The sequence below is a fragment of the Canis lupus genome, chromosome X (genome assembly GCF_011100685.1).
Source record: "Canis lupus familiaris isolate Mischka breed German Shepherd chromosome X, alternate assembly UU_Cfam_GSD_1.0, whole genome shotgun sequence".
NCBI classification, from domain to species: domain Eukaryota; kingdom Metazoa; phylum Chordata; class Mammalia; order Carnivora; family Canidae; genus Canis; species Canis lupus.
In genome coordinates, this window is record NC_049260.1 from 58,854,989 (window position 1) to 58,881,655 (window position 26,667).

Consider the following 26,667-nt stretch of genomic DNA (forward strand, 5'->3'; position numbering starts at 1 on the left):
TGTGGTCTTTAGTGTCTGGTGTTTTTCAATTAGCATAATGTTTTCAAGGTTCATCCATTCTGTGTGTGGCATGTATCAGTAATGCACTTTTTGTTATTGGCTGGATAATACTCCATTTATGGACATACCATCCTTGGTTTATCCATTCATCTGTTGATGGATATTACATCTTTTGGCTATAGGTAATAGTGCCCTATGGACAATTGTGTATAACTTTTGAACACATGTTTTCAACTTGAGCATATACCTAGTAATAGAATTGCTAGGTCACAAGACAACTTTATGTTTAGCTTTATGAGAAACTGAAAAATTGTTTTCTACACCAGCTGTACCATTTTACATTCCCAGTAGCAATGTATGAGGATTCAGAGTTTCTCACATCCACATTAACAGCTGTTCTATTCCTTCCTTCCTTTTCTCTCTTTTCTGTATGTATGTACATTTTGGACTTCTTAGTGGATGTGAAGTGGTATCTCTTGTAATCAGTTTACATTTCTTTATTTACTAATGATGTCAATCATCTTTTCATGTGTTTGTTGGCCATTCACATATATTCTTCAGAGAAATGTCTAGTCAAATCATTTGCCCATTTATTAGTTGGGTTGTCTTTTTGTTGTTGAGTGGTAAGAATCTTTAAATACTCTGGATAAACGACATTTATTGAGTATATAATTTGTGAACATTTTCTCCCATTCCATAGGTTGTCTTTTCACCCTGTTGGTTGTGTTTTTTAATGTCCAGAAGTTTAAACTTTAATGTAGCCCAATTTACTTTTACTTTTGTTTCCTCTGCTTTTGATGTCATATCCAAGAAATCATTGCCAGCTCCAATGTCATGAAACTTATTCCCTATGTTTTTTTTCTAAAGATTATTTATTTATTTATTTATTTATTTATTTGAGAGCACACATGAGAGAGGGCATGAATGGGGTGGGAGCAGAGGGAGAGGGAGAAGCAGATGCCCCCTTGAGCAGGGATCCCAACTCAGGGCTCCATCCCAGGGTCCTTGGGACCATGACCTGGGTTGAAGGCAGATGCTAAACCAACTGAACCACCCAGGCAACCCACCCATGTTTTTTCTAAAGGTTTTGTAGCTTTTTAGGTGTAGGTACTTAATCCATTTGAGCTAATTTTTTTATATGTTGTAAGGTATGAGTCCAACTTCATTATTTTGCATGTGCATGTCCAATTTTGCCACTACCATTTGTCGAAAAGACCATCTTTTCCCCATTGAATGGTCTTGACATCCTTTTCAAAAATCATCTGCCATATATGTAAGAATTTATTAGTAGGCTCTTACTTCTATTCCATTAGCCTTTGTGTCTGTAACATCCTGTTTTGATTACTGTAGCTTTGTAGTAAGGTTAGAAACAAGTAAGTGACACCTACAACTTTGTTCTTTTTCAAGATTATTTTGGCTATTTGGGGGTCCCTTAAGATTTCATATGAATTTTAAGATGGAATTTTCTATTTATGCAAAAAAATCATTGTGCTTTTGATAGAGCTTGCATCAAATCTGTAGACTACTTTGGATAGTAATGACATTCTTAACAATATTAACTTTTCTAATCCATGAACATGAGCTGTATTTCCATTTATTTGTATCTAGTTGTTTTTAGCAACAGTTTTTAGTTTTCAGTGTAGAAGATTTTCACCTCCTTGATGAAGTTTATTACTAAGTATTTTTCTTTTTCATAATATTGTAAATGTAACTGTTTTCTTATTATTCATTGTTAGTGTATAGAATTGTAACTAATTAACTAATTGTTGTGTGTTGATTTTGTATCCTGTAATTTTGCTGAGTTAATTTATTACTTCCAATAGGTGTTTTGGGGGAATCTTTAGAGTTTTCTACATGTAAGACCATACTATCTGTGAACAGAGGTAATGTTACTTTTTTTCTATCCAATTTGGATGCCTTTATTTTTTTTTTCTTGCCTACTTGGATTGGTTAGAGAAAGTGTTCCTCACTTCTCTTTCTGTCTGTCTGCCTGTCTGTCTGTCTGTCTGTCTCTCTTTTAGGAAGATTCTAAGAAGGACTCATGTTAATTCTTCTGATTGAATTTACCTGTGAAACCATCTGGTCCTGAGCTTTTCTTTGTTGATTATTTTTTGATTAATCTCTTTACTTATTTTATGTATATACAAGTTTAAAAAATATTTTCTTCTTGAGTCAATTTCGGTAGTTTGTGTATTTCTAGGAATTTTTCCATTTCATCTAGGTTTCTAATTTGTTGGTGCACAATCCCTCGTACTATTATTATTCTTTGTTTCTGTTAGTTCTGTAGTAATGTCCCACTTTCATTTCTGATATTAGTAGTTTGTGTCCTATCTCTCTTTGTTCAGTCTAGCTAAAAGTTTCTTAATTTTGTCAATCGTCTCAAATTCCCAATTTTGTTTTTACTATTTCTATTGTTTTCTATTCTATATTTGGTTTTATCTCTGCTCCATTCCTCACTATTTACTGCTGCTAACTTTGGGGTTAGATTGCTCTTCATTTTCTGATTCTTTAAGGTGTAAAGAATATTGAATTGACATATTACTCCTTTTATAATATAAGTATTTATAGATATAAATTTTCCTCTGAACCCCGCTTTATTGCATCCTAAAATTTTTGGTATGTTGTTTCTCATTTAACCTCAAAGTATTTTTTAAATTTCCCTTATGATTTTTTAGTTAATTTCACAAATTTGTAAATTTATAGTTTTCCTTAAGTTATTGATTTCTAGTTTCACTCCACTAAAGTCAGAGAAAATCCTTTATATGATCACTATCCTTAAATTTATTGAGACTTGTTTTGCATCCTAACATAGGGTCTATACTGGAGGATGTCCTGTTTGCTCATGAGAAGAGTGTATGTTCTTCTATTTTGGGGTGGAGTATTCTATACATGTGTGTTACATCTAGTTGGTTTACAGTGTTATGAAATCCTCCATTTCCTTATTGGTCTTCTATCTAGGTGTTTTATCCATTATTGGAAATGGGTTATTGAAATCTCCAATTATTGTAGAACTGTATATTTTTTTCTTCAATTCTGGGTGTTTTTACCTCCTGTATTTTGGGCCACACTTTATGTTTATAACTGCTGCATGTTCTTGCTGAATTGATTATCTTATCAGTATGTAATGTCCACCTCTCTTTTTCTTTGAGTTAAATATTTTATTCATTTTATTTTTTCCAGCTTTATTGAGATATGGCTGGTGGATAAAAATTGGATATATTTAAGGTATGTCATGTGATGTTTTAATATACATATAAATTATGAAATGCTTACCACATCAAGCTGATGAACATCTGTCACCTCACAGAGTTAAGATTTTTGTTGTGGTACAACACTTGAAATTATTCTCTTAGTACTTTAATTATACAATATTACTAATTATTAATTATAGTTGCCATTCTATACATTAGGTCTCCATAACATTCATTTTATAGCTATAATTTTGTATATTTTTGCCAATATTTCCCCTAAGTCTCACCTCCCAGTTCCTGATAACCACCATTCTGCTTTATTACGATGAGTTTGACCTTTTTTTTTTTTTTTTTTAAAGATTCACATATAAGTGAGATAATGCACTAGTTGTCTGTGTCTGGCTTATTTCACTTAGCATAATGTCCTCCAGTTACATCCATGTTGTTGCAAATGGAAGGATTTCTTTATTTTTAAAAACTGAATAATATTCTATTAAACATATATCCCATATTTTCTCTATCCACTCCTCTGTTGATGAACAAATAGGTTGTTTCTATATATTTATCACTGTAAATAATGCTGCATTAAACATGGGAGTGCATGTCTCTTCAGCAACCTGTTTTCATATCTTTTGGATATATAACTAGAAGTGGGATTGTTTGATCATATGTTATACCGTTCTATTGCTAATTTCTGAGGAACTTTGATATTGTTTCCCATAACGGCGGTAGCAATTTACATTCTGTCAAACAGTGAAAAAGGATTCCCTTTCTTCCACATCCTCACCAACACTTGTTTATGCCTAGATTTTTGATAATAGCAATCCTGATAGTTGTGAGGATTTGGTTTTGGTTTACATTTTTCTGATGATTAGTGAGGTTGGGTACCTTTTCATGTACCTGTGTGCCATTTGTACATTCTTCTTAAAAACATCTATATAGGTCTTTGACCATTCTTAATAAGGCTATTACTATTATTATTATTATTATTAACAGTAACTACTACTGTTATTGAGTTGTATGAGTTACACATATATTTTATATAATAACTGCTTATCAAATAGTTACAAATATTTCCTCCCATTCCATAGATTGCCTTACTATTGTATTTGTTGTTACTTTTGCTATGCAGAAACTTTTTAGTTTGATGTAGTCCCACTTGTTTATTTTTGCCTTTGTAATGTGTGACTTTGGTGTCAAATCCAAAATATTATGCTAAGACCATTGTCAAAGAATTTTCCTCTTTCTTCTTTTAGGATTATTATGGTTTAAGGTGTTTTGTTTAAGTCATTAATTCATTTTATGTTATTTTTTAAAGATTTTATTTATTTATTCATGGAACACACACACACACACACACACACACACACACACACACACAGAGGCGCAGACACAGGCAGAGGGAGACACAGGCTCCACACAGGGAGCCAACGTGGGACTCAATCCCGGGTCTCCAGGATCACACCCTGGGCTGAAGGCAGGGCTAAACCACTAAGCCACCTGGGCTGCCCAAGTCATTAATTCATTTTAAATGAATTTTTCTGAGGTAAAGATCCAATTTTTCTTTTGCATGTGAATATCCAAGTTTCCCAGCACATTTGTTAAAGAGATTATCATTTTCCGATTGGGTATTCTAGGCAACTTTGTTAAAGATTAATTGCATATGCATAGGTTTATTTTGAGCTCTCTCCTAGTGGTCTATGTGTCTCTTTTTATGACCGTATGATACTGTTTTGATTGCTATAAATTTATAATGTAATTTGAAATCAGGAAGTGTATCGCCTCCAGCTTTATTTTTCTTGCTCAAAATTGCCTTAATTATTTAGGATCTCTAATGATTCCAAATGAATTTTGGGATTGTTTTTCATATTTCTGTAAAAAATGGCATTGGAATCTTGAGAGGTATTGCTCTGAATCTGTAGATAGCTGTGGGTATGTGGACATTTTTACAATATTAATTCTTCCAATTCATGAACATAAGAAATCTTTCCATTTAATTGCCTTATTCAATTTCTTTCATCATTGTTTGTAGTTTATCTTGTATAGTCCCGTCAAAACTTTGGTTAAATTTATTCCTAAGTATTTTATCCTTTCTGATGCTATTGTAATGCAATTGTTTTAACTTTTTTTTTTGGATAGTTTCTTTTTATGGTATAGAAATACAACTGATCTTTGTCTTTTTCTCTTTTCCTTGCAACATTATTGAATTTATTTATTAATTCTAAAAGGTTTTTCTTGTGTATTTTTTAGCGTTTTCCATAAGTAAGATTATGTCATCTAAAAACAAAAAACTGTTTCCTTTTTGATTTGTGTGCCTTTATTTCTTTCTCTTTCCTAATTGCTCTACCTAGCACTTACAGTACTATAATGAATAGAAGTGGTGAGAGTGGGCATGCTTGTCTTGTTCCTGATCTTAAAGAAAAAGCTTTCAGATTTTCATGGTTGAATATGATATTAGCTGTGGTTTTATCATATTTGGCCTTATGCTGTTGAGGTATGTTCCCTTTAATTTGATGAGAGTTTATTTTTGTATATTTTTTAATTGGAGTTTGATTTGCCAACATATAGTATAACACCCAGTGCTCATCTGGTGAAGTGCCCCACTCAGTGCCCATCACCCAGTCACCCCATCTGCCTGCCCACCTCCCTTTCCGCTACCCCTTGTTCGTTTCCTAGAGTTAGGAGTCTCTCATGTTCTGTCACACTCTCTGATATTTCCCACTCATTTTCTCTCCTTTCCCCTTTAATCTCTCTCACTATTTTTTATATTCTCCAAATGAATAAAACCATATAATGTTTCTCCTTCTCCAATTGACTTATTTCACTCAGCAAATACCCTCCAGTTCTATCCACATTGAAGTAAATGATGGGTATTTATTGTTTCTAATGGCTGAGTAATATTCCATTGTATACATAAACCACATCTTCTTTATCCATTCATCTTTCAATGGACACCGAGGCTCCTTCCACAGTTTGGCTATTGTGCACATTGCTGCTATAAACATTGGGGTGCAGGTGTCTCAGCTTTTCACTGCATTTGTATCTTTGGGGTAAATCTCCAGTAGTGCAATTGCTGGGTCATAGGGTATCTCTATTTTTAACTCTTTGAGGAACCTCCACACAGCTTTCTAGAGTGGCTGCACCAGTTCACATTCCCACCAACAATGCAAGAGGGTTCCCGTTTCTCCACATTTGTGGTTTCCTGTCTTGTTAATTTTCGCCATTCTTAACGGTGTGAGGTGGTATCTCAATGTGGTTTTGATTTATATTTCCCTGATGGCCAGTGATGCGGAGCATTTTCTCATGTGCTTGTTGGCCATGTCTATGTCTTCTTTGGTGAAATTCCTGTTCATGTCTTCTGCCCATTTCGTGATTGGATTGTTTCTTTGCTGTTGAGTTTAATCAGTTAATTATAGATCTTGGATACTAGCCCTTTATCTGATATTTCATTTGCAATTATCTTCTCCCATTCTGTAGGTAGTCTTTTAGTTTTCTTGACTGTTTCTTTTGCTGTGCAAAAGATTTTTATCTTGATTTAAGTCCAATCGTTCATTTTTGCTTTGTTTCCCTTGTCTTCATAGATGTATCTTGCAAGAAGTTGCTGTGGCCAAGTTCAAAAAGGGTGTTGCCTCTGTTCTCTTGTGTTGCCTAGGAATTTGATGGATTCGTGTCCCACATTTCTATCTTTCATCATTCTGAGTTTATCTTTGTGTATGCTGTAAGGAAATGGTCTAGTTTCATTCTTCTGCATGTAGCTGTCCAATTTTCCTGCACCATTTATTGAAGAGACTGTCCTTTTCCCAGTGGATAGTCTTTCCTGCTTTATAGAATATTAGTTGACCAGAGTTGAGAGCCCACTTCTGGGTTATTTGTTCTGTTCCATTGATCTATGTGTCTCTTGTTTTTGTTTTTGTTTTGTTTTGTTTTGTTTTGTTTTGGCAGTACACACTGTCTTGATGATCAGGGCTTTGTAGTACAACTTGAAATCCAGCCTGGTGATGCCCCAAGCTCTGGTTTTATTTTTTCAATATTCCCCTGGCCATTCGGGGTCTTTTCTGATTCCACACAAATCTTAAGATGATTTGTTCCAACTCTCTGAAGAAAGTCCATGGTACTTTGACAGGGATTGCATTGAACGTGTATATTGCCCAGGGGAGCATAGACATTTTCAGAATATTAATTCTTCCAATCCATGAGCATGGAATATTTCCCATCTCTTTGAGTCTTCTTCAATTTGTTTCAGAAGTGTTCTGTAGTTTTTAGGGTATAGAACTCTTTGGTTAGGATTATTCCTCAGCATCTTATGCTTTTGAGTGTAATTATAAATAGGATTAACTCTTTAATTTCTCTTTCTTCAATCTCATTGTTAGTGTATAGAAATGCCACTGATTTCTGGGCATTGGTTTTGTATCCTGCCACAGTGCTGCATGGCTTTATGAGTTCTATCATGGGGTGGAGTCTTTTTTGGTTTTCTATGTACAGTATCATGTCATCTGGGAGGAGGGAGAGTTTGACTTCTTTGCCAATTGGAATTCTTTTATTTCTTTTTGTTGTCTGGTTGGTGAGGCTAGGACTTCTAGTACTATGTTGAATAGCAGTGGTGAGAGTGGACATCCCTTTCATGTTCCTGTTCTTAGGGGAAAGGCTCTTTGTTTTTCCCCATTGAGGATGATATTTGCTGTGGGCTTTTCATAGATGGATTTTAAGATTCTGAGGAATGTTCCCTCAATCCCTACACTCTCAAGAGTTTTGATCAGGAATGGATGCTGATTTTTTCAAATGCTTTCTCTGCATCTATTGAGAGGATCATATGGTTCTTGTGTTTTCTCATGCTGATATGATCTATCACATTGATTGTTTCATGAGTGTTGAACCAACCTTGCATCTCTGGGATAAATCCCTCTTGGTCATGATGAATAATATACTCAATGTACTTTTGGTTCCTATTGGCTAGTGTCTTATTGAGAATTTTTGTATCTGTGTTCATCAGGATATTGGTCTATAATTCTCCTTTTTCTTGCGGTCTTTGGTTTTGGAATTAAGGTGATGCTGGCCTCATAGAACGAGTTTGGAAGTATTCTGTCTCTATCTTTCCAAACAGCTTTAGTAGAATAGGTATGGTTTCTTCTTTAATGTTTGATAGAATTCCCCTGGGAAGCCATCTGGCCTTGGACTTTTGTGTCTTGGGAGGTTTTTGATGACTGCTTCAATTTCCTCCCTGGTTTTTGGCCTGTTCAGGTTTTCTATTTCTTCCTGTTCCACTTTTGGTAGTTTGTGGTTTTCCAGAAATGCATCCATTTCTTCTAGATTGCCTACTTTATTGGTATATAACTGCTCATAATACATTTCTAAAGTCATTTGTATTTCCTTGGTATTGGTGGTGATCACTCCTTCTCATTCGTTATTTTATTGAGTCTTTTCTCTTTTGTTTTTATAAGGCTGGCTAATGGTTTATCTATCTTATTAATTCTTTCAAAGAACCAACTCCTGGTTTTGTTGATCTGTTCTACAGTTCCTCTGGAATCCATTTCATTGATTTCTGTTCAAATCTTTATTAACTCTCTTTGCTTGGTGTAGGTTTTGTTTGCTGTTCTTTCTTCAGTTCTTTTTTTTTTAAAGATTTTATTTATTGGGACCCCTGGGTGGCTCAGTGGTTTGGCGCCTGCCTTTGGCCCAGGGCGCGATCCTGGAGACCCGGGATCGAATAAATATTATTTATTTATTTATTCATGAGAGACACAGAAAGAGAGGCAGAGACACAGGCAGAGGGAGAAGCAGGCTCCATGCACCGGAAGCCCGACGTGGGATTCGATCCCGGGTCTCCAGGATCGCGCCCTGGGCCAAAGGCAGGCGCCAAACTGCTGCGCCACCCAGGGATCCCTCTCCAGTTCTTTTAGGTGCAAGATTAGCTTGTGTATTTGAGTTTTTTCCAATTTTTTGACGGATGCTTGTATTGCGATATATTTCCCTCTTAGGACTGCTTTTGCTGTATCCCAAAGATTTTGAACAGTTGTATTTTCATTGTCATTAGTTTCCATGAATTTTTTTAATTCTTCTCTAATTTCCTGGTTGAACCTTTCATCTTTTAGCAGGATGCTCTTTAACCATGTTTTTGAGTTTCTTTAAAATTTCTTCTTGTGATTGAGTTCAAGGCTCAAAGCATTTTGGTCTGAAAATATGCAGGGGACAATCCCAATCTTTTGGTATCAGTGAGACCTGATTTGTGACCCAGTATGTGGTCTATTCTGGAGAAAGTTCCATGTGCACTCGAGAAGAATGTGTATTCAGTTGCATTCAGATGCAAAGTTCTGTATATATCTCTGAAATCCATCTGGTCCAGTATATCCTTGAAAGCTCTTGTTTCCTTGTAGATGTTGTGCTTGGAATATCTGTCATTTGCTGAAAATGCCGTGTTGAAGTCTCCTACTATACATGTATTATTATCTACGTTTCTTTACTTTGGTTATTATTCGATTGATATACTTGGCAGCTCCCGCATTTGGGGCATAAATATTCATGATTGTTAGGTCCACTTGTTGGACAGATCCTTTAAGTATGATACAGTGTCCCTCTTCATGTCTTACTAGTCTTTGGGATATACTTTAATTTATCTGATATGAGGATTGCTACCCAAGCTTTCTCTTGAGGGCCATTTGAATTGTAAATGGTTCTCCAACCTTTCATTTTCAGGCTGGCGGTGTCCTTAGGTCTAAAATGCGTCTCTTGTAGACAGCAAATAGATGGGTCTTGCTTTTTTTTTTTTTTATTTTTTATGTTTTTTTTTTAATTGGTGTTCAATTTACTAACATACAGAATAATACCCAGTGCCCGTCACCCATTCACTCCCACCCCCCGCCCTCCTCCCCTTCTTCCACCCCTAGTTCGTTTCCCAGAGTTAGCAGTCTTTACGTTCTGTCTCCCTTTCTGATATTTCCCACACATTTCTTCTCCCTTCCCTTATTTTCCCTTTCACTATTATTTATATTCCCCAAATGAATGAGAACATATAATGTTTGTCCTTCTCCGACTGACTTACTTCACTCAGCATAATACCCTCCAGTTCCATCCACGTTGAAGCAAATGGTGGGTATTTGTCATTTCTAATAGCTGAGTAATATTCCATTGTATACATAAACCACATCTTCTTTATCCATTCATCTTTCGTTGGACACCGAGGCTCCTTCCACAGTTTGGCTATAGTGGCCATTGCTGCTAGAAACATCGGGGTGCAGGTGTCCCGGCGTTTCATTGCATTTGTATCTTTGGGGTAAATCCCCAACAGTGCAATTGCTGGGTCGTAGGGCAGGTATATTTTTAACTGTTTGAGGAACCTCCACACAGTTTTCCAGAGTGGCTGCACCAGTTCACATTCCCACCAACAGTGTAAGAGGGTTCCCTTTTCTCCGCATCCTCTCCAACATTTGTTGTTTCCTGCCTTGTTAATTTTCCCCATTCTCACTGGTGTGAGATGGTATCTCATTGTGGTTTTGATTTGTATTTCCCTGATGGCAAGTGATGCAGAGCATTTTCTCATATGCATGTTGGCCATGTCTATGTCTTCCTCTGTGAGATTTCTGTTCATGTCTTTTGCCCATTTCATGATTGGATTGTTTGTTTCTTTGCTGTTGAGTTTAATAAGTTCTTTATAGATCTTGGAAACTAGCCCTTTATCTGATATGTCATTTGCAAATATCTTCTCCCATTCTGTAGGTTGTCTTTGAGTTTTGTTGACTGTATCCTTTGCTGTGCAAAAGCTTCTTATCTTGATGAAGTCCCAATAGTTCATTTTTGCTTTTGTTTCTTTTGCCTTTGTGGATGTATCTTGCAAGAAGTTACTATGGCCGAGTTCAAAAAGGGTGTTGCCTGTGTTCTTCTCTAGGATTTTGATGGAATCTTGTCTCACATTTAGATCTTTCATCCATTTTGAGTTTATCTTTGTGTATGGTGAAAGAGAGTGGTCTAGTTTCATTCTTCTGCATGTGGATGTCCAATTTTCCCAGCACCATTTATTGAAGAGACTGTCTTTCTTCCAATGGATAGTCTTTCCTCCTTTATCGAATATTAGTTGCCCATAAAGTTCAGGGTCCACTTCTGGATTCTCTATTCTGTTCCACTGATCTATGTGTCTGTTTTTGTGCCAGTACCACACTGTCTTGATGACCACAGCTTTGTAGTACAACCTGAAATCTGGCATTGTGATGCCCCCAGATATGGTTTTCTTTTTTAAAATTCCCCTGGCTATTCGGGGTCTTTTCTGATTCCACACAAATCTTAAAATAATTTGTTCTAACTCTCTGAAGAAAGTCCATGGTATTTTGATAGGGATTGCATTAAACGTGTATATTGCCCTGGGTAACATTGACATTTTCACAATATTAATTCTGCCAATCCATGAGCATGGAATATTTTTCCATCTCTTTGTGTCTTCCTCAATTTCTTTCAGAAGTGTTCTATAGTTTTGAGGGTATAGATCCTTTACATCTTTGGTGAGGTTTATTCCTAGGTATCTTATGCTTTTGGGTGCAATTGTAAATGGGATTGACTCCTTAATTTCTCTTTCTTCAGTCTCATTGTTTGTGTATAGAAATGCCACTGACTTCTGGGCATTGATTTTGTATCCTGCCACGCTACCGAATTGCTGTATGAGTTCTAGCAATCTTGGGGTGGAGACTTTTGGGTTTTCTATGTAGAGTATCATGTCATCGGCGAAGAGGGAGAGTTTGACTTCTTCTTTGCCAATTTGAATGCCTTTAATGTCTTTTTGTTGTCTGATTGCTGAGGCTAGGACTTCCAGTACTAGGGTCTTGCTTTTTTATGCACTCTGAAACCCTGCATCTTTTGATGGGATCATTTAGCACATTCACATTCAGAGTTACTATTGAAAGATATGAATTTAGTGTCATCATGATACCTATTCAGTCCCTGTTTTTGTGGATTATTTCTTTGGGCTTCCTATTTCTTTTACAGAGTCCCCCTTAATATTTCTTGCAGAGCTAGTTTGGTGGTCACATATTCTTTCGGTTTCTGCCTATCTTGAAAGCTCTTTATGTCTCCTTCTATTCTGAATGAGAGCCTTTCTGGATAAAGTATTCTTGGCTGCAGGTTCTTCTCACTTAGGACCCTGAATATATCCTGCCAGCTCTTTCTGGCCTGCCAGGTCGTTGTGGAGAGGTCTGCTGTTAATCTAACATTTCTCCCCATTGAAGTTAGGGATCAATTGTCTCTTCCTGCTTTAAAGATTTTATCTTTGGAATTTGCAAGTTTCACTATTAAATGTCGACCTGTTGAACGGTTTTTATTGATTCGGGGGGGAATCTCTCTATCCTCTGGATCTGAATGCCTGTTTTCCTCCACCAGTTAGGGAAGTTATCACCTATGATTTGTTCATATATGCTTTCTGGCCCTCTGGCCCTCTTGGCGCTCTCTGGAACCCCAATTATACCTAGATTTTTCCTTCTGAGGCTATCATTTATTTCCCTTAATCTTCCCTCACGGTGTTTTAATTTTTTTTCTCTTTTTTCCTCAGCTTCCTTCCTTGCCATCAACTTGTCTTCTGTGTCACTCACTGGTTCTTCTACCTCATTAACCCTCATTGTTAGGACCTCCAGTTTGGATTGCATCTCACTTAATTGATTTTTAAGTTTGGCCTGATTAGATCTAAATTCTGCAGTCATGAAGTCTTTTGAATCCTTTATGATTTTTTTCCAGAGCTACAAGTAGCTTTATAATTGTGCTTCTGATTTGGGTTTCTGACATCGAGTTGTAATCCAAATTCTGTAACTCTGTGGGAGAGAGTATGGTTTCTGATTCTTTCTTTTGTGGAGAGTTCTTCTTTCTAGTCATTTTGCTCAGTGCAGATTGGCTGTATAAGCAGACTGAGTCAAGAACATCAATCATGGCCTAAGTAAATTTCACCCTAGATGATTCTGATGAGGTCAGAGACCAGAAATTGAAAACAAAGAATGTTATAAAACAAAAGGATCTCTAAAGTGAAAAACATATTTTAAAACAAGGTGTTATAAAATAAAAGGCCAAGAATCCCAAAGAAGAAGAGAAAGAAAAAGGGAAAAGAAAAGAAAAAGGGGGTGCTGGGAGATGGTGGTGGTGAGGAAGTTGTAGTGGAGGGAGAATGTAGTCTACCTGAGGGGTTCTAGAGGGTGATCCCCTTGTTTCTGAGTATATTAAGTTCTGTACGTTAGAAGATGTTAGAAGATGCTCTGTCCCGAGTTTATATAAACCAGAAATACTTATAGAAGGCCCCAACATTGACCACCAAAACATAAATGAGATAAAAGAATGGGGCAGAATGGGAATGATGAATTTCACAGAATGAACAAGCACCATATACCAGTTGGTTCTGGGTGCATGCGGTTATGTTTTAGAAGGTATTAACTTCCACCATTGTATAACAAAATGAGGCAGAGAAAACAAAAAAAAACCCATATCTTGTATATCTCCCAAAATTACGTTGAGTATGGTGAAGGGAATCTAGAAGTGGAAAATATATCTAGGACCTGTAATTGTAGAAATATGAAAGTCACAAAGGAAGAATCTTAAAAATGAAGAGGTGGTAAAATATCGTAGTTAAGGTGGGAAAAGGGAAAAAAAGTTGAAAATTTACAGTGTGATATAAAAACGAGTTTTACTGGAAAAAGGAAGAAAAGGAAAAAAATAGGAGGGGTACCCTCTGGTTCTATATATTGTAAATCTCTCGACTTCCTCTGGAGCTTTCTAGTGCTGCTTGGTCAAGAACTTGCTCTTCCCCTGTTCTTCCAGCTGGTCTTCTGGGGGAGGGGCCTGCTGTGCTGATTCTCAGGCGTGTGCAGTTGGGGGAGATGCTCCACCCCCTGCCTGGTGCTGGGCTCAGTGGGAGCTGTTTACCCCCTGAGGTGTCTGTCCCCTGGTGTCCCCGCTCCTCCCAGGCACACAGTGAAACAAGGGGGAACAACAACAATGGCAGTGGCCAGGTCTCCAGCTTTGGAGTCAGCTCCCGGCAGTAACTACCACAGTCTCTCAGTCTGTACCTGCTTAGATGCTCCCAGGCCATTGCAGGTGTGGTGATCTGCACAGCTTGGGGGTGCCCAGCGCAGGAGAGTCCTTGCTGTCCTGTGCCCTCCCCGCCTCCACCTTTCCCGGGGGAGTGCAGGATCGTGGGCTGTGTCCACAGGGTGCGCTGGAATCCCAGGCCTGTGCTGCTGGAATCGTGCTTCGGAGGCACAGCTCCTGAAGGCAGCAGGGCACAGCCCCCTCCACCCGGAGTCCCAGCCTGACTGACCGGCTCCTCCCGAGGTCCCGCTGGGTGTGCACTCCAGCCCTTTACCGAGTTTGGCCCACAGTCTGTGGTGCTCTCTCCCCCGGGGTGCACTTCCTGTATTAGTGACTCTGGGAAACCGAAGGCTCCACTGCCCCTCCTGCTATTCGGCTTCATTTCCCTGCTAAGCACCTTTCAGTCCTGGAAGAATCCGGTGGGGAGTTTCTAAAGTTCCTGCTTCTCTGGGACTAGGCTTTCCTGTCCGGAGGCTTTGGCCGCTGGGCTTTAGCCTGGCTCCTCACGAGGCCCCTGCCCCACTTGACTTTTTAAAAAAATTTTTCCACCCTCCTACCTTGTTAGAAGCAAAAACCCTTCTCTCTGTAGTGTTCCAGCTGTTCTCTCTTTAAATCTCAGGTCGAACTTGTAGGTTTTCAGGATGGTTTGAAAGTAATCTAGGTAAGTTGGTGGGGCCAGGTGAGTTGAGGACCTCTATTCCTCCGCCATCTTCTCAGCTTCCCGAGTTTTTTTTTTAATCATGAAATGATGTTAAAATTTGTCAAATGCTTTTTCTGTATCTATTGAAAGCATCGTATGATTTTTATCCTTCATTTTGTAAATATGGTGTATCACATTTATTGATTTATATATGTCAAACCATCCTTGTATCCTGAGTATGAATCCCACTTGGCCATGATGAATGATCTTTTTAATATGCTGTTGAACTTGGTTTCCTTTATTTTGTTAAGGATTTTACATCTATGTTCACCAAGGATATTGGTCTGTAGTTTTCTTTTCTTGTAATGGCTTTGTCTGGCTTTGTTATCATGATAATGCCATCCTTGTAAAATGAGTTGTGAAATGTACTGTCTTCTCCCGATACATATAAATTTTCCAGTTTTCATCCTGTTATTGATTTCTAGTTTCATGAAGTTATGATCAAAAATTATCCTTAATATGATTTCAATTTTCTTAAATTTAGTATTTGTTTTTTTGTCAAGTAGATAGTCTAGTCTAGATAATGTTCTGTGTGTGAAGAGGAAAAAATGTATTATTCTGTTGCTAGTAGAATGTTTTGTATATATTTTTTGGTCCATTTGGTTTATAGTGTTATTCAAATTTGCTTTTTCCTTATTAATTTTCTGTCTGGATGATCTATGCATTGATAAAAATGGAGTGCTGAGGTCCCCTATTACTGTATTCCTGTCCATTTCTCACCTTGGTTCTGCCAATCTTTGTATGTTTAGATGCTCCAGTGTTGGGTACATATATATTTACAATTTTATACCCTTCTGATGAATTTAACCCTGTATCATTATATAATTATCTTCTTTGTCTCCTGTTACAGTTTTTGACTTAAAGTCTCTTTTGTCTGCTATAGTATAGCACCCTTAATTGCTTTTGATTTTCATTTGCATGGAATATCTTTTAGTATTCCTTTGCTTTCAGCCTATGTGTATCCATAAATCTGAAGTGATTGTCTTACATGCAGCATATAGTTGTGTTTTGTTTTAAAATCCATTCATCCACTCGATCCAGCCTGTTGGTTGGAGAATTTAATCTATTCACATTTAAATAACTGATAGGTAAGGATGTACTATACCATTTTGTTAATTGTTTCCTGGCTGTTTTGTAGTTTCTTTGTTTCTTTTTCTCCTTGCTATTTTCCTTTGTGATTTGATGTTTTGTATAGTGGTGTGCTTTTATTTCTTTATCTTTTGTGTATCTGCTTGAATTTATTTTTATATTTTTGAAGATTTTATTTATTTGTTTGACACAGAAAGAGAGTGCATGCATAAGCAGGGGCAACAGCAGAGGGAGAGGGAGAACAGGCTCCTTGCTGAGCAGGAAGCCCAGTGAAGGCTCAATCCCAAAACCCTGGGATAATGGCCTGAGCTGAAGGCAGACACTAAACCAACTGAGCCACCCAGGTGTCCCTTGAGTTCATTTTTTAATTCGTGGTTACCATTGACCTTTCATTAAACACATTTGTATTATTCTATCTGAAGCTAGTTAGAAGGCAACTTTGGATACATACAAAAATGTCACCCTATCTCTTCCCCTCGGTATTTTATGGTTTTGATTTCACAATTTACACCTTTTCATAGTATATTCATTAATAATTATTTTAGCTATGGTTATTTTATATTTTATGGCTATTTTAATGATTTGTCTTTTAACCTTTATATTAGAGTTAAAAGTGATTTACTCACTACCTTTACAGTATTGTAGTATTTTTAAATGGTTATATAGTAACCATTACCTGTGATTTTTATTTACTTTCATATGTGTCCATATTACTAATCAGAATATTTCCATTTTAGCTTGAAGAACTCCCTTCAACACTTTTTTGGTAAGACAGTTCTCCTGGTGATGGACTCTGTCAGGTTTTGCTCGATGGGAAAGTATCTCTCCTTCATTTCTAAAGGATGGCTTTGCTAAGTAAAGCAATCTTGGTCCATCATTTTTTCTTTTTCTACCAGGAGTTTAAATATATCATCCTACAAAGTCTTTATATACAAGGTTTCTGCTGAGACATCCACTGATAGCTTTATAGGGGTTCCCATGAAAAGAACTAACTTATTTTCTCTTGCTGCTTTCAGAATTCTTTGTCTTTGATTTTTAAAGATATGTATGTATTTGATAGGCAGAGAATACAAGCAGGGGGAGCAGGAGGCAGAAGGAGAGCAAGATGTGGGGCTCAATCTCAGGACCCTGGGATCATGACCCAAGGTGAAGGCAGATGCTTAACAAACTGAGCCACCTAGGCAACCTGTCTTTGATTTTTTAAAGTTTGATTATAACGTGTCTTGGTGGGGGCACCTGGGTGGCTTAGTCAGTTAAGCATCCAAGTCTTGATTTCAGCTTAGGTCATGAGCTCAGGGTTGTGAGATGAACCCCATGTTGGGCTCTGTGCTGGGCATGGATTCTGCTTATGATTCTCTCTCTCCCTCTACCCCTCTCTCCCTAACTTGTGTATGCTCTGTCTCCTCTCTAAAAAAAATAATGTGTCTTGGTGAATTCTTCTTTTGGTTTAACCTATTTGGGGACTTTTGGCCTTCATATATCTGAATGTCCATATGTCTCATCAAATTTGGGAAGTTTTCAACCATTATTTCTTATTTAAAGCTTTCTTCCCCTTTCTTCTTCTTTTATTCCCATAATGCATATATTCTTATGCCTGATAGTGTCTTACAGGTTCCATGAGCTGTCTTTACTATTTCATTTGTTTTTCTTTCTGTTCCCTTAACTGGGTAATTTCAAAGGACCTGTCTTTGTGTTTGTAGATTCTTTCTTCTGCTTGATTAAGAATGCTGTCAATATTGTCTCTACTGTTTTTCATTTCCTTGTGTTCTTTAGCTCCAGAATTTGGTTCTTTTTTACGGTTTATTTTTGTTTAACTTCTTGTTTTGTTTATATATTGTACTCTTGATTTTGTTAAGCTATTTATCTGTGTTCTCTTACTGTTTGCTGAGCTTCCTTAAAACAATTATTTTGAGGTAGTTTTTTTTAATAGATATCTATTTCTTTGCAGGTAGTTATTGGAATATTGTTCCTTGAATGGTCATTTTTCCTTGAGCTTTTATGTGCATATTTGATGGAGCTGTCATCTTTTCCAGACTATATGGACTGGTTTCAGTGAAGAAAGACCATCACCTGTAGATTGGTGCAAGGGTGCTTGATGGGTGGGATGAGGCAGTTTTAGCTCCAGAGTAGATGCAGTAGCATGGTCCCTGTGCACCTCTGTTACCTGTCATCAGAATCAACATACACTAAAGGGGTCTTTGGTGGTCAAGCCCACAGGTGTCTGCAGTGGCAGTGAGGGCTGTTGGGGTCTTCAGTGGTGAAGGCGCTTGGGGCCTCCTGGTCTCTTTTCCTCCCATGGTGGAAGTCATGGCTGAGAGGATCTTTCCAGGCCCTGGATTCAGCTTGTGAGCACACTTACAATGGCTATGTCAATGATGTTTTATGCATGGGTGCCCATGGAGTAGCAATGGAGCCAGAATCTGGGGTGGAGGCATGCATGAAGCCCCTAGGGTTGCTCTGGGGCCTGGGGTAGTGGTGATATTAGTGCTTGGGGTACAAGCACCCCTACTGTAGTGTTGGTAATGGTGTGTGAGGTAAGGTCCTTGCAGAACAGCCATGGAGCTGGGGACCAGAGTACAGGCTTGCACAAAGCTACAGGGGCTCTGAGATCTGAGGCACAGGTACTCCTGCTGTTGAAATGACCCCATCACTCTTTGTGAAAGAACTCACAGAGCAGTTACAAAGCAGGGGTCCAGGGAGTAGCTTGTGAGATGCATGGATGAGCCTGCTATGGCAGTAGCTTGGGTGTCCTAAGTTTCAGCACTTGTGGAGCAGCTGTGGACCTGAGTTCTAGAGGGCTGGTGTACCCGCTGCAGCAGTGCTTCAATTCCTATGAGTACTTGAGGAGTGGCCATGGAACCAGGGTCCAGAGTACAAGTATGTATGAAATGATAGTGTCTCAGAGTCTAGGATATGGGATACCCTGCAGTGTCGGTGGCTCTGGTTTTGGAGGTGCTGGTGCATGAAGAATGGCCATTGAGTCAGGGTCTGGAGCATGAGTGTGCATTCAGTGGTTGTGAAGCTGGGGTCTGCTGTTCAGGTGTACATGAAGTGGCCAGGGCTCTAGTATCTAGGGCAAGCACAGGTTTGGCAGGGAGGGGGATGGCAGACCTGGTACTGGTGTGGCACAACAGTGGCTGTTTCATATGAAGTTCTCAGCAGTGTCTCACTCTATAGGGAGTCTGTGGTGGTGATAGCTGTTGGTTACTTCAGTTGCAAAAGCTGCCAGTATCATCTGCAGAGCAGGCTGCTGGGTTCGGTCCCATACAACAAACATTATGGAGTGCTCTGCTATAAAAGAAGTGGGAATTTGTGGCTGCCTTGGGAGTTGTTGAAGTCCTCAGAGGCAAAAACTGCAAGGTTCCTCCATTGAGCAGGACACTGGGAACTTTATTGTTACCTGCCACATGGCTGATACTGATAACCTTTGCCCATTTTCTTTGTTCTTAGTCTTTTCCAGATGTCTCAGCCATGCTGCTTTCCCCAGTAATCCTTCTGTGAGATTATTCTCCTTTTTTTATTTTATTGTGTTGTTGTATGTTCTTAATTAGACTCTTGAGCTCTACCAGTGCTATTTTCATTCAAACATACTGTCTGTTTGTTTGTTTGTTTGTTTGTTTTTGTGGTAAGAAAAAGGCTGTCTTTTCTACTTTGCCATATTTCTGACATCACTAATATGGTCTTTTTTTCTTTGTATCTTGTAATATTTTTTGGCTTAAAGCCCTTTTTCATGTGATATTGTATACCTACCCTTGGTCTTTTAAAATTACTATTTGCTTGGAATAACTTTTTCCATCCTTTCACTTTCAGTCTATTTACTTTTTGTTATAAAGTGAGTTGCTTATAGATAGCATAAAAAATATATGATAAAGGGGCTTTCAGGGAAGATGGCAGAGTGGGAGGACCCTAGGCTCACTTCTTCCTGCAGATAAACTAGATAACACTCACATCAGTGTAATAACCTGGAAAATGACCTGAAGACTGGCAGAATAAACTCCACAACTAAATGCAGAAAAGAGGCCATGTTAAAGAGGGTAGGAAGGGTGGAGACACAGTCAGGAACTAAAGGGGCTCCTGAGACTGTCTGCGGGAGAGAAGGAAGGCTTAAGCATGAAAAGGGGAGTGAAACAAACCCCACACTAGGAAGTTTGCACAGAGAATACAAAACCCCATATCATTTGTCTTTAAAAACCAGAGGGGCCAAATTTCATGAACTTTTATAACTTCAGGACTTAAAACCTGAAATTTTTAAAAATCAGCAGGTTCAGCTCTGGAAGAGCTGGTGGACAAGAAGAAACTGAGTACCTACCCTTAAAGAAACAGCGCAATAAACAGCCTGAGAAGATACAGTATAGAAGCAGCAGTTTGAAAGGTGCCTGGGGCATATGGGAGTGAGTTATTTATTAATCTCAGGCATGTCCTGGAGGGACAGAACTAACAAACAACTCCAGAAACAAAGGAGCTAGATGCCATTTCTCTCCCCAGCCCTAGAGTTGGACTTGCTATGTAAATTGCTAGCAGTGCCACTTAAATCCTCCATGCATTGCTTCTGCCAGTTCACTGCTCCAGATACCCCATCTCAGTCTGTCACTGCAGGGCCCCTCCCACAGAGGACCACAGGCACACAAAATTTGCTGTCAACACAGTGACACCAACCAATACCTCCTTCCCCCATGGTGCTCCAGTAGATGTGCACTCTTCAATATGCTTTTGGCCAAAGCCCATACAGGATGATGCCACAGGTCTGGTAGTGTGCAAGCAGCTCCTATAATGGCTAGCAGCACACCAAAGTGTGTGCCTTAGGAGAGAGGGAAAGATAACCACAAACACCACTCGGACTAAGGTCCCAGCAGACGGCTAGAAGCAGACTATTGGTCTGACTTCAGGCTTTGCCCACCAGTGAAGGCTTCTCAGGGACAACATGGGGAAAGCACCCAGAAGTTACATGCTATTGCATCTCTGGCAAATGCCTGTTCTGACTTAACTTAAGCTCAAGGCATCCTCATATTGCCCTACACCACAGGGAGAAAGAGCTACTGACAAAAGGCAAAGAACCAATAGGGATGACAGGACTGAGGGCAAAGGTAGCTTAGTCACAGTGGCAGAGTGTGTGAATTACACATAGGAGACATCCCTGAAGTGCCAGGTTCTGAACAGGGGATAGTGCACAGTAGGGCACTACAGGACTCTTCTCCATAAGGCTATTACTTTCAAGTGCAGGGGACAGATCTGTCTTTCCTAACACAGAGAAACAGATACAGAGAGTAAGGCAAATGAGGATACAGAGGAGTATGTCCCAAATAAAATAACAGAATTACAGTAAGAGACCAAAGTGAAACACAGATAAGTAATTTGCCTGATAGTTTAAAGAAATGATTATACGCATTGGGCTTGAGAAGAGTGGAAGACATCAGTGAGACCCTTATGAAAGATACAGAACACACATAAAAGAACCAGAGATGAAGAATACAATACATGAAATTTAAAATATATTAGATGAAATATATAGTAGACTGGATGAGGCAGAAGAATGAGTCAGTGATCTGGAGGAGAGAGTAATGTAAAGTAATCAAGCTGAAGTAGTCGAGAGGAAAAAATGTGCAAAACAAGAATAGACTTAAGGAGCTCAGTGGTGCTATAAAGTATAATAACATTTGATCCCGGGATCCCTGGGTGGCGCAGTGGTTTGGCGCCTGCCTTTGGCCCAGGGCACGATCCTGGAGACCCGGGATCGAATCCCACGTTGGGCTCCCGGTGCATGGAGCCTGCTTCTCCCTCTGCCTGTGTCTCTGCCTCTCTCTCTCTCTCTGTGACTATCATAAATAAAAAAAAAAAAAAAAAAAAAAAAAAAAACATTTGATCCCATATGGATCCCAGAAGAAGAGAGAAAAGGGGCAGAAAATTTATTTGAGGCAAAATTTATTGAGGTGCTTTTGAGGCAGTAATAGCCTAAAATTTCCTGAATTTGAGGAAGAAAACAGAAATCCAGATTCAGCAGGTAGAGAGATCCCACAATAAAATCAACCCAAGGAGGTTCACATCAAGATACATAGTAATAACTAAGATGGCAAAAAAAGTAGTGAGAAAGAGAATTTTAAAAGCTACAAGAGAACAGAAGACAGTTACATAAAAGGGAACCTTCATAAGGCTATCAGCTGATTTTTCAACAGAAACCTGCAGGCAAGAAGAGAGTGGCATGATACATTCAAAGTGCTGAATGGGAAAATTTTGCAGCCAAGAATACTCTATTCAGCAAGGCTATCATTCAGAATATAAAGAGATAGCGTTTGCTCAAACAAAAGTTCAAAGAATTCATAAAGACTAAATCAGTCCTGCAAGAAATTTTAAAGGTGAGTCTTTGAGTGGAAAGGAAAGACCACAAGCAAGAGTAAGGAAAGTAGGAAGCACAAAAGTAGTAAAAGTAAGTATATGTGTAAAAATCAGTAAAGGGACTCCCAAAATAAAAGAATGTAAAGTGTGACACCATATACTTAAAAAGTGAGGAGGAGAGAAGTCAAGAATGGGTTCAAATTTAACCAACCATCAAATTAGTATAGACCACCATATACAGAAGATCCTATATACAATCCAAATAGTAACCAAAAATTTAAAAAACAGTAATAGATATGCAAAAGATAGAGAGAAAGGAATCAAGGTTTATCACTAAAGAAAGCCAACTAATCATGAGAGAAGAGAGCAAGGTAAGAAAGGGATACAGAAAAAACTACAAAAATTATAAAACAAGTAACAGAATGGTTATAATAAATACATACCTATCAATAATTACTTTAAATGTAAATGGACTAAATGATCCAATCAAAAGACATAGGGTGACAAAATGGATTAAAAAAGACCTATCTAAAAAAAAGACCTATCTATATGCTGCCTACAAGAGACTCATCTCAGACTTAAAGACACATGCAGATACAAATTGAGGGGATGGATAAGCATTTATCAGGCAAATGGATGTGAAAAGAAAGCCAGGATAGCAATACTTATATCAGAAAAAAAGACTTTAAAATAAGGACTGTAACAAGAGACAAAGAAGAATACTATATAATAATCAAGGGGAGAATCCAATAAGATATAACAATTGTAAATATTTATACACCCAACAAGGGAGCATTCAATACTTAAAGTAGCCGATAATAAACATAAAGGAAGTAATAGATAGTAATCGTAGGGGATTTTCACACCCCACTGATATTGATCACAGATCATCCAAACAGAAAATCAACATGAAAACAGTGTCTTTGAATGACACACTAGACCAGAGAGATTCAACAGATATGTTCAGAGCAATCCATCCTAAAACAGCAAAATACACATTCTTTCCAAGTGCACATTGAACATTCTCCGGAACAGATTACATATTAGGCCACAAAACAAGTATCAACAAATTCAAAAAGATCAAAGTTACACTGCTCATCTTTTCTGACAATAATGCTATGAAACCCAAAGTCAACAAGAAAAAAAATCTGGAAAGACCAAGAAGCAAGAAAAATCTCAAGGGACCAAACTTTCCATCTAAAGGAACTAGAAAAAGAGGAACAAACAAAACAAAACAACAAAAAAAAAGAAAGTTAAAAATAGAACTAACCTACAATCCAGCAATTATACTGCTAGATATTTATCCACAGCATACAAAAGTACTGATTTGAAGAGGTACATGCACCCCAGTGTTTATAGCAGTAGTGTCTCCAGTAGTCAAAATATGGAAAAAGCCCAGATATCCACTGACAGATGAATGGATAAAGACGATGTGGTATATATATGACTATTACTCAGCCTACAAAAAGAATGAAATCTTACCATTTGCAATGATGTGGATGGAACTAGAGGGTACTATGCTAAACAAAATCAGTCAGAGAAAGACAAATACAATATGATTTCACTCATATGTGTAATTCAAGAAACAAAACTGCTGAACACAGGGGAAGGGAGAAGAAATTAAAAGAAGATAAAAATAGAGAAGGAGAGAAACCATAAGAGATTCTTAACTATAGGAAACAAACTGAGGGTTGCTAGGGGGGAGGTGGGTGGGCAGATGGTGTAAACTGGGTACTTGGTATTAAGAAGGGAGCTTGATGGGATGAGCACTGGGTGATATGTGCTACTGGGTGATGAATCACTAAATTGTACTCCTGAAAATAATAATACAGTATCTGTTAACTAAATTGAATTGAAGTAAAATTTTTAAAAAATAATTATATCACTAATTGAAATAGTGGTTTCTTAGTCTTCAAGTATGTATGGCCAGTGAATTTGCAATAGAGCATCCTACACTTAATTTACATTTATCATTAAGAGTCCTTTTTAAAGATTACCCTAATCTCTCCTGTAAATGAAAGTTATTTGCTTTTTTGCATTTCTGCTTTCCTGTTTTTTAGCCTTTAAGAAGCAACCAGTATTCTTACCTTCTGATTTGGCTGTTGTGGGAGTGTAAATATGGACTTCCAGTAGGTCCAGGTAAAGAACACAAAGATGGCATGGTAGAATATGAGGTAGATAACTGAAATTTAAGAGAAAAAATTCATTGTTTATACTATCACTTTTGTTTATATCTAGGGGTTCAGAAAGACATAACACTAAACAACAAATTTTGGTTTTGTTTTCCTATTACCAAGTATTTTCTAGTATTATTATAAAATGTTAATTCTTACCTTTTTTCCCATGCAGTGATAGAAAAAGTTACAGTGCCAAATTTTCAGTGAGACCTTCTGGAAGTTGCATGTTTTTAAAGTTGCCATGTGATTATAAAAATAAAGGGGAATTTTTTTTTAAAGCAATGTGAGGGAAGCTCCCATAGCCACTTATTATCTCTGCCATTTTAGTTGCTAAAAGATGATAATGATAATATTTGCACAACGCTATAGAGTTTACAACGTGATTTCATGATATTATATCTTTTTATTGTTTCAATAACTTTGTGAAATAGGTAATAGGATAGGGAAAGTTGGTTAACCATCAGGAGAAGCTGACTATCCAAAGTGATACACCTACTATCTAATGTAATCTGGTCTTAAACACAGTATTACTGTCTATAAACTGCAAGATCTTTTCAGTAGCCTCAAAGACTACATATTTATTTTTTGTGAGCAGTCTGGACTCATATTTATTGAAGCCAGTAATGAGAGACATCTTTTCCAGCACTAGAAAGCAAGGTTCCACATGACTGCATAACTGCATCTGGTGAGAGCCTCATTCCTGGACTAAGACTGGTGGAGGAATAATCTGCAGTCCTAATTTTACATTAAAAATACCAATAAACTTAGTATAAAGATGACAATGAACTTTCACTTGCAGCATCAACATGGTTAAGGTCATTCATTATGTACAGACCAGACACTTTCAACTTTGTTAAACTAATAAAACATGACAGTATCTTCAGATTATATACTTTCGAATTGTGAGTTGTATCATTGCAATAGTTGTAGAAGTTGGTCCATAGCTTATCTTTTTATACTCTTTTTATAGCACTTTTGATATCAAAAACTTCACTATTCTACAGAGGCCATTATAAGACTGATGGTCATTTCACTATTTCATTGTAAGTCCTTGCATGGCAAGGTGTTATTACCTCAATCCATTACAAAGACCCAAGGGAATAACTCAAGGACAAGTTAATAGGGCTGAGCACCTTATACATATAGGGCTGAATTGAAAAACCTGTACTCTCTTGGTCCAATGTTCCTAATCTTATGGTGCAAGTCCTTTTTTATGTGCCTAATTTGTGTAATTATGAAATCTCATTTTTAAATTCAAGAAATTTAAAGTAAAAAGTAAAACCTACCACACATATACATCGAGCCTCCCACCTCCTCCTCCTAAAGGCATTAATACCTGTTTGCTGTTTGGTATATATCATCCCAGACCTTCTGATTTTTATCTTTTTATATAAATATATGAACATAATACAAATATGGAATTTTTGTCATATTTAAAATTTTTTTCATTGTATTTCTTTTGAAAGATAATACATTCACAACATTCGAAATTTGAAGGCATAAAATAGCATACAGTAAAAGTTTCCTTTCCATCCCTGTCCCTCAGCCACCAAGTTTCCTTCCTGGAAGCAACAAATCTCAGTTTCATGACTTTATTCTGTACACTTGTAGATTTTATACATATAAAAGCACTGAAACTGTTTTTTCACACAAACAGTAGTATTATATACACAGTTTTGTACAAATTTCTTTTCATTTTCTGTAAGTTGGAGATCATTCTATTTAGTATAACTTGCAAAGAGTAAGTTTCCTCATTCTCCTTTAAAAATAATGCATGGGGGGCAGCCCGGGTGGCTTAATGGTTTAGTGCTGCCTTCAGCCCAGGGTGTGATCCTGGAGACCTGGAATCGAGTCCCACGTCAGGCTCCCAGCATGGAGCCTGCTTCTCCCTCTGCCTGTGTTTCTGCCTCTCTCTCTCTCTCTCTCTCTCTCTCTCTCTTTCTCTCTCTCTCTGTCTCTCATGAATGAATAAATAAAATCTTTAAAAAAAAGCTGCATGTGTTTTCACTGCATCAATGTGGCCTAATTTAACCAAATTTCTTTTTTTTAACCAAAGTGTTTCTGATGAAAATTTTGTTTCTCCCTCTTTTCTTGCTAATACAAAGAATGCTGTAAAAAAAACTTTGTAAGTATG

General features: G+C 37.8%; 1 protein-coding gene across 3 annotated transcripts in view; it reads right to left on the reverse strand.

Moving 5' to 3' along the window:
* Positions 1–26,667, reverse strand: part of ZDHHC15 (zinc finger DHHC-type palmitoyltransferase 15) — a 171,381-nt gene that overhangs the window by 74,377 nt on the left and 70,337 nt on the right. For all 3 annotated transcript variants that reach the window (XM_038587751.1, XM_038587752.1, XM_038587753.1), the window contains exon 3: positions 24,444–24,538. In XM_038587751.1, coding sequence (XP_038443679.1) covers positions 24,444–24,538 — 95 coding nt within the window. The remainder of the gene's footprint in view (positions 1–24,443; positions 24,539–26,667) is intronic.